This window comes from Salvelinus namaycush, chromosome 4 (assembly GCF_016432855.1).
Source record: "Salvelinus namaycush isolate Seneca chromosome 4, SaNama_1.0, whole genome shotgun sequence".
NCBI classification, from domain to species: Eukaryota; Metazoa; Chordata; class Actinopteri; order Salmoniformes; family Salmonidae; genus Salvelinus; species Salvelinus namaycush.
The window spans coordinates 40,840,795-40,852,039 of NC_052310.1; the positions used below are offsets into that span (position 1 = coordinate 40,840,795).

The 11,245-nt window shown below is 45.1% G+C and overlaps 1 protein-coding gene across 1 annotated transcript; it reads right to left on the reverse strand.

The window, feature by feature from the left end:
* Positions 1–1,487: 1,487 nt before the first annotated feature.
* Positions 1,488–6,352, reverse strand: LOC120045863 (centrosomal protein of 68 kDa-like). The gene is made up of 7 exons (XM_038990797.1): positions 6,227–6,352; positions 5,047–6,016; positions 4,636–5,016; positions 4,315–4,520; positions 2,851–2,973; positions 2,495–2,591; positions 1,488–1,672 (listed from the first exon to the last, which is right to left on the reverse strand). Exons 1-7 carry the CDS (start codon positions 6,350–6,352, stop codon positions 1,488–1,490), a joined length of 2,088 nt encoding a protein of 695 aa, XP_038846725.1.
* Positions 6,353–11,245: the final 4,893 nt, after the last annotated feature.

Here is an 11,245-nt window from a genome sequence, read left to right on the forward strand (position 1 = left end):
GGAGTAGTCATTCAAAAATAATGTTACCCACTATTATTGAACACAGAATGAGTCCATGCAACTTATGTGATTTGTTAAGCAAATCTTTACTCCTAAACTTATTTAGGCGTGTGTCATAACAAAGGGGTTGAATACTTATTTCAGCTTTTCTCCCCAATTTCGTGATATCAAATTGGTAGTTCCAGTCTTTTCCATCGCTGCAACTCCCATACGGATTCGGGAGAGGCAAAGGTCGAGAGCCATGCGTCCTCCGAAAAACGACCCTGCCAAGCTGCACTGCTTCTTGACACACTGCTCGCTTAACCCGGAAGCCAGCCACACCAATGTGTCGGAGGAAACATTGTACAACTGGTGACCGAAGTCAGCATGCATGCGCCCGGCCCATCACAAGGAAACGCTAGAGCACAATGGGACAAGGACATCATGGCCAGCAAAAACCTCCCCTAACCCGGAAAACACTGGGCCAATTGTGCGCCGCTTCATGGGTCTCCCGGTTACGTCCGGCTGTAACACAACCTGGGATTGAACCCAGGTCTGTAGTGACACCTCAAGCACTTCGATGCAGTGCCTTAGACTACTGTGCCACTTGGGAGGCACTAGCTTTTCATTTTTAATTAATATGTAAAAGTTTAAGAAAAATTAATTCCACTTTCACATTGTGAGATATTGTGTGTAGATCAGTGACACAAAATGTCAATTTAATACATTTTCAATTCAGGCTGTAACAACAGAAATGTGGAAAAAGTCAAGGGGTGAGAATTCTTTCTGAAGGCACTGTAAATTTAAAAAGCACTTAACAAAATAATGAATCAAAAGCATGACAACAGTCAAGTGGTCTCTATCCAACACAGCAAGGTCCATTCCACTATTTTTTTACCAAGTGCAGACACTTTTTGGGCGATTTCACTTAGTTTTGAGAAACTTAGACCCCCGCAATAGACTTCCTCTTTGCATGCTCTGCATTATGGGGGCTACGAAGAAAAAAAAAAAGCAAAGGCTCCAAAAACACCCAAATACGTTATTTTAGTGATACAGGTCATTAGATGTTGTACACATGAAATTCCAAACTTTATCCGCAACATTATATTATTCCATTTTGGGCGACTCGATCAGTTTCCCTTACCAGCCTTTGTTAATGTTTTTCCGTAGCCCCCACACTGCAGAGCATGCAATGAGGAAGTCTATTGCGGGTGGTCTAAGTTTCTCAAAACATGCCATTGGCATTAAAAAAAAAAGACATTTGGTGAAAAAAAATGTGAACCAATCCTTTAAGGCATGTCAAAGTGAAGAAGCTCCTCCCCCCCATCAAGCCTGCTCCACCAATCAACACTCATTCTTCATTACTGAAAGAGAATAGGAGAAAACTGTCTTCTTATGATGATAAATAATAAAACTGATAACATGTCACTAGAGGGTGCTATAGAGTAATCATATCCCAATCTCTACATAACCGTAGAAACATACTAACCATGCATCGAATGGAGCCCTCACTGAGCTGTCCCCTGGACCGCCATCCTATCCGGGTCCCCTGCCTGGGTCTCCTCTCTCCCACTGGGCTCCCTGGGCTGGGTCAGTCTGTCCATGGCCGAGATAATAGAGGAGAAGAGGTGCTCTGAGTGGGTCTCCAGCGCTTTGGACTGCCTCTCAATAAGACAGAGGGTCTCTTTCAGAACTGGGGGACATAAGAAGAGGAAGAGAGACAGGGGGGAGAGACAGGGGAAGAGAAGAGAGAGTAATGTAGAGATGAGTATAGAAAACAGAAGAGAAATGGGAAACTGTAGTGGTACATTTCACATTCAACCCACTAAGATTCCTTCTTGTTTGCCTGTGATATGTAACAACTTGGAATAAGAGAAAGAGAAGAAAACAGAGCCTCAAAACTCTTAGTCATGCATGGCCGCATTCTCCTCACACAGCGTTTCCTGCTTCTGTCAGAGGAGAGGACTGTGGGTATAGAATTACGCCTGACCGCCAGAACAAATCTACAGTATGCCAGTGTTAGGTGTTGAACTGAACTATATGGGACCTGAAACAAATAGTCAAGCTCACCACTGTTAGCAGACAAGAAATTCTACCCTTTGATCAAGGTAGCCTTCACACAAACAAGTAAACTCATTTGTCATTTGGAGCCCTTTAAAAACACAGGTAGCGCCCACTTCAACAGTCTCAGATGTTGTTGCTGTGTCATGCAAATCATTTTACGCTTTCGTTAGTAAAGGAGCACAAGTGTATTTCAGAATTCACAAAGGGAAATAGTGTAGGGTGGTGTGTTGGCCTCATCGTCTTCTTTCGGTTAAAACACACCCTTTACTAAGAAGAAGTCTGGTCTGACAGGCTGATCCGCTTGAGTTGAGAGCAGGATCATTCCTGTGTGAAGGCAGCCTAATTTCTAAACCTGTCCTAATTATCAGGTGGTGGTTGACACCTTAGATACAGTAGCTATAAATTAAATAGCTGCAGGCAAAGAGTAACTTGTCAGTGATGGAAGGGTCACCGGGAGAAGTGGAGGTCAAACAACCCAGGAGAAGCTCTCCAGTTTGCAGAACAGAGGTGGTCAGGGGCTGGTGGGCGTTTACTTCTCTCTGAAACCTCTGTGGAGGGAGAAAGGGAGGGGGAAGGAGAGAGTGAGATGGGGTGAAGAAGACAAAGGGAAAAACAGAGGGAGTGGGGAGAAAGAGGCATATAGAAATATTAAGAGAGAGAGAGATAGAGAGAAGGGGGCAGAGTGGGTTGATTAATCCATTTTCCCAAGATATAAAGCTGAGAAGACGCGTAGTGTACACCCGAAGAATTAAACATAGAATTGATTTATATGACAATTTAAAGTATCTGTGTATGTGCACCACTGACTGTATAATCCGCCAGGGATGACTTGACACTCTTGATGTCCACAGTGGGCGGCTCCAGCACCTCCATCCTCTCCACCACCGTGTACAGCCATTGGATGAGCTCCTCCAGGTTAGAACAGAAGGTCTGATGGGTAAACAGGTCGTAAGTCACAGAATTAATATCAAATTGCCCCACAACAGCTTGTTTGTGGATTTGAATATAGTAGTATTTAAAGGTGCTACACATAGGATTTGTGTTGTTGTTGAATTTGTGCATTGTAATTTCAGAAAATGTCCATAATATATCTGTAGTAATAGTGGAATGATAGTGTTTCACAGTATTACTTACCCGCCAGTGTTGTGATTGGCTGTGATATTCGCCAATGACTTTGTGGCTGTGCTTCAGTTTGTTTTAGTTTATGTGAGAAAACAAGTACTGAATAGTGTAGGGAATCATTGTATTAAATCGCCGATAAATATATTTCCAGCAACAAAAAATATTGTTTTTACGGTTGTTTGAAGCTGGTGAACTAAAACCGAAAGTAAGAATATTTTTCCATATTGAAAAGATGTTTCACAGCGATTTAGATGGTACAATGACTCCCTACGCTATCCAGCGCTAGTTTTCTCATATAAACTGAAATTGATCGAACAGTGTAGAATTTTTGCAAATATCACAGCCAATCACAGTAATACTGTGAAACACCATCATTCCGCTATTTGCGCCAGATACCCTGAGTGTACAAAACATTAGGAACACCTGCTCTTTCCATGACATAGACTGACCAGGTGAATCCAGGTGAAAGCTATAATCCTTTATTGATGTCACCTATTAAATCCACTTCAATCAGTGTAGATGAAGGGGAGAAGACAGGTTAAAGAAGGATTTTTAAGCCTTGAGGCAATTGAGACATGGATTGTGTATGTGGCAAGACAAAAGATTTAAGTGCCTTTGAACGGGGTATGGTAGTAGGTGCCAGGCGCACCGGTTTGTGTCAAGAATTGCAACGCTGCTGGGTTTTTCATGCTCAACAGTTTCCCGTGTGTATCAAGAATGGTCCACCACCCAAAGGAAATCCAGCCAACTGTGGAACGCTTTCGACACCTTGTAGAGTCCATGCCCCGACAAATTGAGGCTGTTCTGAGAGCAAAAAGGAGATGCAACTCAATATTAAGAAGGTGTTCCTAATGTTTTGTACACTCAATGTATTATGGACATTTTCTGAAATGACAAAATTGGCAATGAAAAAAATGATATATATATCCTGTGTGTAGCACCTTTAAGAGAGATGTACATATGTACTGTACATGTATTATGCAATATACCATTATCAACACCTTGCACTGATTGTGTAATGTGTATTGTATTTCATTGTGCCGTGTATCATATTGCATTACGCTGCATTGTATTGGTGGAAGTGGCATATGCTTGTTATTATATTCCACAAAATACAGTGATCATCTTACAGTAGCTCTCTGTCCTAACCTGGATGTGCTGCATGAGGGACTCCCTTTGCTCCTGCTCCCCCTGGCTCCCCGTCTGGAACTCAGGCAGGGTTAGTCCACTCAGCTGGTCCACCATGCCCGCCGCCTCCCTCAGACTGGCCCTTCTCACTCCCCTGCCTACTACCCCAGCCTCCATCCTAAAACCAGAGCCTCTGGCTGCCTGGAAGGACTCCCCACAATGGATCGCTTCAGAGGCGGAAAGTATTTGAAGTCAAACACGTGCTAAATTAAAAACTATTACAAATACTATAAAATACCATAAAATAACAGAGCCTTTTAAAATGCTGCCACCAACACATACCTTTATTGAAGTATTGAAGTGCTTCAGAAATGGACACTTCCTCTTTCTCCTTCTCATCCTCCCTTTCTTCCTCCTTATTCTGCTCCTGTTCTTCTATCTCCTCCTCTGCCTCCTGTTTCTCTGCCATGGTCATGCAGGACTGGACGGAGGTGTTCCCCCTCTCCAGGGAGTCCCAATTGGCTGTGACAGACTGGCTGAGTTGGGCCGTCACCTCCCTGACCTGCTGGGACAAACCCTGGAGCTCCTCCAACTGCTCCGGGAGAGGCCAGAACTCCTCGTCCCAATCCCACTCCCCGAGGTATCCTGGCCGGGGAAGGATACTGGTTGTGCGGATGAACGTGGTGGAAGAGGAAGAGGAGCTACCATGTTGGCGGTAGTGACCTCCCCCGCTATGATGTGAATGGTTCAGACCACCACCACTTCCACTATAGTCCAGACTCTCTACTGATAGACCAATAGGGTCCGCAGAGAAGAAGGGGCTAGTGGAGAGGCGACCATCAGAGGACTTGGAGTGTGAGAACCCACGCAGCTCAGATGACCTCTGACCTATACCCAGCATCCCCATCTCCCTGGCCCTACTAGTGCCCACCCCTGCCGTGACACTTAGGGAAAAGTCCAAAGCTGATAGGCTGATGGAGCTACAGAGGCGGTTCAGTTCTATCCCTGAATCCAGGAGGCCCGGGTCTGTCTGGATGAGAGACCCACCCCCGAGCTCAGAGGTATCCCATCCACCCACCACCCTACCTGGCCTCAGGGGGTAGGTGTAGTCCAGGAGGGTCTGATACTCCTTATCAGGGTCCCAGCTCGAAGAGTGTCGGTCTGGGGAGTGGGGCAGGGAGCTGGAAATGGTACAGGGCCAGCAGTTGACCTGGTGGGGGGACATGGTGTGGAGCGCAGGGTTGGAGCGACCCTTGGAGTCGCCCACTGAAGGGCCTACGTTTAGATACGTTTCCCCTCCCCCTTCACATGATTGATAAACTTCACCTGCAACCATTCTCAGCTCTGTCCGTCTCTGTCTGGAGGGGTGCAAATGGGGGATGTAGGAAGGCGAGAGAGAGGATAGCAGAGTGGAGGTCCACTTGGGTCTGAGTGGAGTAGAGAAGCTATGGACCTCCAGGGGTCGGCTGGAGAGGCTGTGTCGGCCGGGCCTGCTGCCCATGTATATTGACCTGAAGGTGGGTTCTTCGTGTGACAGCCTGGTCCTGAGGTCTGACACCCCCAGGGAGGTGTTGAGGTCCTCTTTGGAAGCTGAGCAGGGTGAGATGTCAGCCTGAGAGGGGTTGAGGTTGTCTGGGGACTCCTGTTCAGCCCGTCTGACCTGGAAGTCAAACACTCTATTATGATGGTCTGCTTCATTACTGCTACCTTCCCACTGTCGCTCCTATGGTGAGGGATAGAGTAGGAGTAGGTACAGCTAACATACACTGTAGTATTCATTGTTATTATTTCTATAGTAGAAGTAGAATTAGTTTCAAAGCAAAAAAAAAAATCAGGTCATCTAAATTTAACATGTGTTCTTTATACTTCTCAGAAGTCATACAATTGTAGCAGTCAATGCATTTGTTACAAAGCATATACACTCCCATCTCACGTATTCTGGGTGCTCCTGTAGGTATGATTTCTTTAGGATGGAGGTCTGCTGCTCTGTGGTGGTGACCACCGGTGCCCTTATAGAGTACTGCCTCCTGTCACTCATATAACCGGAGGTGGGTGCCATGGTAGCATTCTTCCTGGAACCACCGCTGTCCCCTTTCCTCCTCTCCTCATCTCCTCGTCTCCTCCTCTCCTCGTCTTTGTCTTTGGAATGTTGGGTTGTTGTTCTGCCTGTACCACTCCTCTGGATAAACTCTGGAATCCGGGTCTTCTGTCGCCCACTGCAGCCCTTGGACCCCATCGGAGAGACGTATGCTGGGAAGGCCCTGTCAACTCCCAGCTCCATGGTTACAAGGAAAGGCCCAGAGATGCGTCATGTGTCCAAGGCAACTGCTGAAATTGACAGCAAAAAAAATGTACATTTCAGTCTGTAAACAGTTGTTGCGATGTAAAACAAAGACTGGTTGCATAGTCAGGGTTGGCAGCACAGATACGTATGAGGGTGCTTATTGGGTCCATGTGAGTGGAATGATATCATATGTTTGCTCCTGGCTGCCTGACTCGCCTCACTGGTCTCATTAAGTCTGCATGCTCAGGCTTGCCTTGCCAGTGTTCGCTGGACCAGGAGAAAGAACACTGCCCTTTGTCCACTTCTGCAGTGTACCTGCAGTAACGTAGCTACAACCAGACAGACCAACCATATAAAACACACAAACATTTAGCATTCATCCAGCTAGAGCCGCCTGACAAGTCACGCTGATATGGCAATGTAAACCACCATATTAGGGTAACGTGCAGTAACAAGTGGTTTATTTATAGTAAGGCTCCTCTAATGGTATATACACTAAAAGACCAAAAGTATGTGGACACCTGCTCGTCGAACATCTCATTCCAAAATAATGGGCATTAATATGGAGTTAGTCCCCCCTTTGCTGCTATATCAGCCTCCACTTTCTGGGAAGGCTTTCCACTAGATGTTGGAACATTGCTGCATGGACTTGGCATGGACATGGACATGGCTTCCATTCAGCCACAAAATAATTAGTGAGGTTGGGCACTGATGTTGGGCGATTAGGCCTGGCTCGCAGTCGGCGTTCCAATTCATCCCACTGATCGCGACAAACCATTTCTGAATGGACCTCGCTTTGTGCAAGGGGGCATTGTCATGCTGGAACAGGAAAGGGCCTTCCCCAAACTGTTGCCCATAAAGTTGGAAGCACAGAATTGTCTAGAATGTCATTGTATGCTAAACGTTTTAAGATTTCCCTTCACTGGAACTAAGGGGCCTAGCCTGAACCATGAAAAACAGACCCAGACCATTATTCCTTCTTCACCAAACTTTACAGTTGGCTCTATGCATTCGAGCAGGTAGTGTTCTCCTGGCACCCGCCAAACCCAGATTCGTCCGTCGGACTGCCATTCTTTGATGAACTGACTTGTTGGAAAAGTGGCATCCTATGACAGTGCCTCGTTGAAAGTCACTGAGCTCTTCAGTAAGGCCATTCTACTGCCAATGTTTGTCTATGGAGATTGCATGGCCGTGTGCTCTATTTTATAAACCTGCCAGTAACGGGTGTGGCTGAAATAACCGAATCCACTCATTTGAATGGGTGTCCACATACTTTTGTATATATGTACAGTGCATTCGGAAAATATTCAGACCCCTTTACTTTTTACACATTTTGTTACGTTACAGCCTTATTTTAAAATGGATTAAATAAATGTTTTTCCTCATCAATCTACACGCAATACCCATACAGACAAAGTGAAAACAAGTTTTTTGAAATCTTTGCAAATGTATTAAATATAAAAAACAAATATTCAGATCATTTGCTATGAGACTCGAAATTGAGCTCAGGTGCATCCTGTTTCCATTTATCATCCTTGATCATCCAATCAAGTTTCTACAACTTGATTGGAGTTCACCTGTGATAAATTCAATTGATTGGACATGATATGGAAAGGCACACACCTGTCTATATAAGGTCCCACAGTTTACAGTGCATGTCAGAGCAAAAACCAAGCCATGATTGTGTTGAGGCACAGATCTGGGGAAGGGTACCAAAAAAGGTCCCCAAGAACACAGAGGCCTCCATCCTTCTTAAGTGGAAGAAGTTTGGAACCACCAAGACTCTTCCTAGAGCTGGCCGCCGGCCAAAATGAGCAATCGGGGGAGAAGGGCCTTGGTCAGGGAGATGACCAAGAACCTGATGGTCACTCTGACAGAGCTACAGAGTTCCTCTGTGGAGATGTGAGAACCTTCCAGAAAGACAATCATCTCTGCAGCACCACCAATCAGGCCTTTATGGTAAAGTGGCCAGACAGAAGCCACTCCTTAATAAAATGCACATGACAGCCCGCTTGGATTTTGCCAAAAGGCACCTAAAGGACTCTCAGACCATGAGAAACAAGATTCTCTGGTCTGATTAAACCAAGATTGAACCCTTTGGCCTGAATGCCAATCGTCACGTCTGGAGGAAACCTAGTACCATCCCTAAGGTGAAGCATGGTGGTGGCAGCATCATGCTGTGGGGATGTTTTTCAGCAGCAGGGACTAGGAGACTAATCAGGATCGAGGGAAAGATGAACAGAGCAAAGTACAGAGAGATCCTTGATGAAAACCTGCTCCAGAGCGCTCAGGACCTCAGACTGGGGCGAAGGTTTACCTTCCAACAGGACAACAACCCTACGCACACAGCCAAGACAATGCAGGAGTAGCTTCAGGACAAGTCTCTGAATGTCCTTGAGTGACCCAGCCAGAGCCCGGACTTGAATCCGATCGAACATCTCTGGAGAGACCTGAAAATAGCTGTGCAGCGACGCACCCCATCCATCCTAACGGAGCTTGAGAGGATCTGCAGAGTAGAATGGGATTAACTCCCCAAATACAGGTGTGCCAAGCTTGTAGTGTCATACCCAAGAAGACTCAAGGCTTTAATCACTGCCAAAGGTTCTTCAACAAAGTACTGAGTAAAGGGTGTGAATACTTAAGTAAATGGGATATTTCCATTTTTTTATACACATTTCCAAAAAACTGTTTTTGCTTTGACATTGTTGGGTATTGTGTGTAGATTGATGAGAGGGAAAAAACTATTCAATCCATTTTAGAATAAAGCAGTAACGTAACGAAATGTGGAAAAAGTCAAGGGGTCTGAATACTTTCCCGAATGCACTGTATGTATATAAAGTGTAACGGTATTCGTCTTCGGATGAAGAGTAGTCATCGGACCAAAGCGCAGCGTGGTAATTGTTCATGTTATTTTTATTAGAACAGAAAACACTAAACAAAATAACAAAGAGAGTGAACCGAAAACAAAACAGTCCTGTAAGGTGCAGCAACACAAAACAGAAAACAACTACCCACCAAAACCAACATGGAAAATGTCAACCTAAATAGGCTCCCCAATCAGAGACAACGAGAAACAGCTGTCTCTGATTGGGAACCAACTCAGGCCACCATAAACCTACAAACCCCTAGACCATACAAAATCCCCATAGATAAACAAAAACCCTAGACAAGTCAAAAACCCCTAGACAATACAAAAACTAAACAAATCACCCTTGTCACACCCTGACCTAACCAAAAAATAAAGAAAACAAAATATAACTAAAGTCAGGGCGTGACATAAAGTTAATAGATCAAACTTCAAAATATTTGATAAATTTATCTCAAAATTGTTTTGTTAAAGTGGCTTAAAAAATTGAATTGACAGATAACATTTATAACTGAGCAAGAGTAGTGGCAGCAAGGAAAATTGGTGACCAGTAGCGTTGCATGGATGAAATCACAAGGGAAGCCAAAACAAAAAGCCATATTACAACTTGTGTTGTGATAATTGCATTGTTTGCCCTATAACCTGTTAGTTCATATGCCTTGCCACCGTGATATATGGGCATAGGGCCGAGACAATAAGAAAACACAATGGCAGAATCAATTCAACCATAACCTTTGTTTCATCACAAAACCGGAGAGCAACCTCTGTCCGGTGAAGTCCACAAAGCATATTGCATGTAACAAACAGTTACATGACCTACAACATGGTCCAGTAAGTTAAGTTTCCCAAATTTTCAGACGACTTAACTATTGATTTAGAACCACAGAGTTACCACAAGTCGCAAAGAAAACAGGAGCTACTTCCACTATTCTAGCACCATTTCAACTTCAATATTTCAACATCATTAAATCACCTACTGTATGCTTAGACAAATACAGCGAAAACTAAAAAGATACCAAAAACAATTTAGTCCAATCAATGTAAGCTAAATATATTGTGGCTGTCCATGTTGACGAAACGTTCTATGACTGTAATAGAGTACACGCTTTTAGTTTTTGTTGTCGTAGGATACCAGACGGCATCCCTAGCCGCGTCCTCAGAGCATGCGCAGACCAGCTGGCTGGTGTGTTTACGGACATATTCAATCGCTCCCTATCCCAGTCTGTTGTCCCCACATGCTTCAAGATGGCTACCATTGTTCCTGTACCCAAGAAGGCAAAGATAACTGAACTAAATGACTACCGCTCCGTAGCACTGACTTCTGTCATCATGAAGTGCTTTGAGAGGCTAGTCAAGGATCATATCACCTCCACCTTACCGGCCACCCTAGACCCACTTCAGTTTGCATACTGCCCCAATAGGTCCACAGATGACGCAATTTCCATCAAACTGCATACTGCCCTATCCCATCTGGACAAAAAGAATACCTATGTAAGAATGCTGTTCATTGACTATAGCGCAGCATTCAACACCATAGTACCCTCCAAGCTCATCATCAAGCTGGAGGCCCTGGGTCTCAACCCTGCCCTGTGCAATCGGGTCCTGGCGGGCCGCCCTCAGGTGGTGAAGGTAGGAAACAACATCTCCACTTCGCTGACTCTCAACACTGGGGCTCCACAAGGGTGTGTGCTCAGCCCTCTCTTGTACTCCCTGTTCACCCACGACTACGTGGCCATGCACGCCTCCAACTCAATCATCAAGTTTGCAGACGACACAACAGTAGTGGGCTTGATCACCAACAA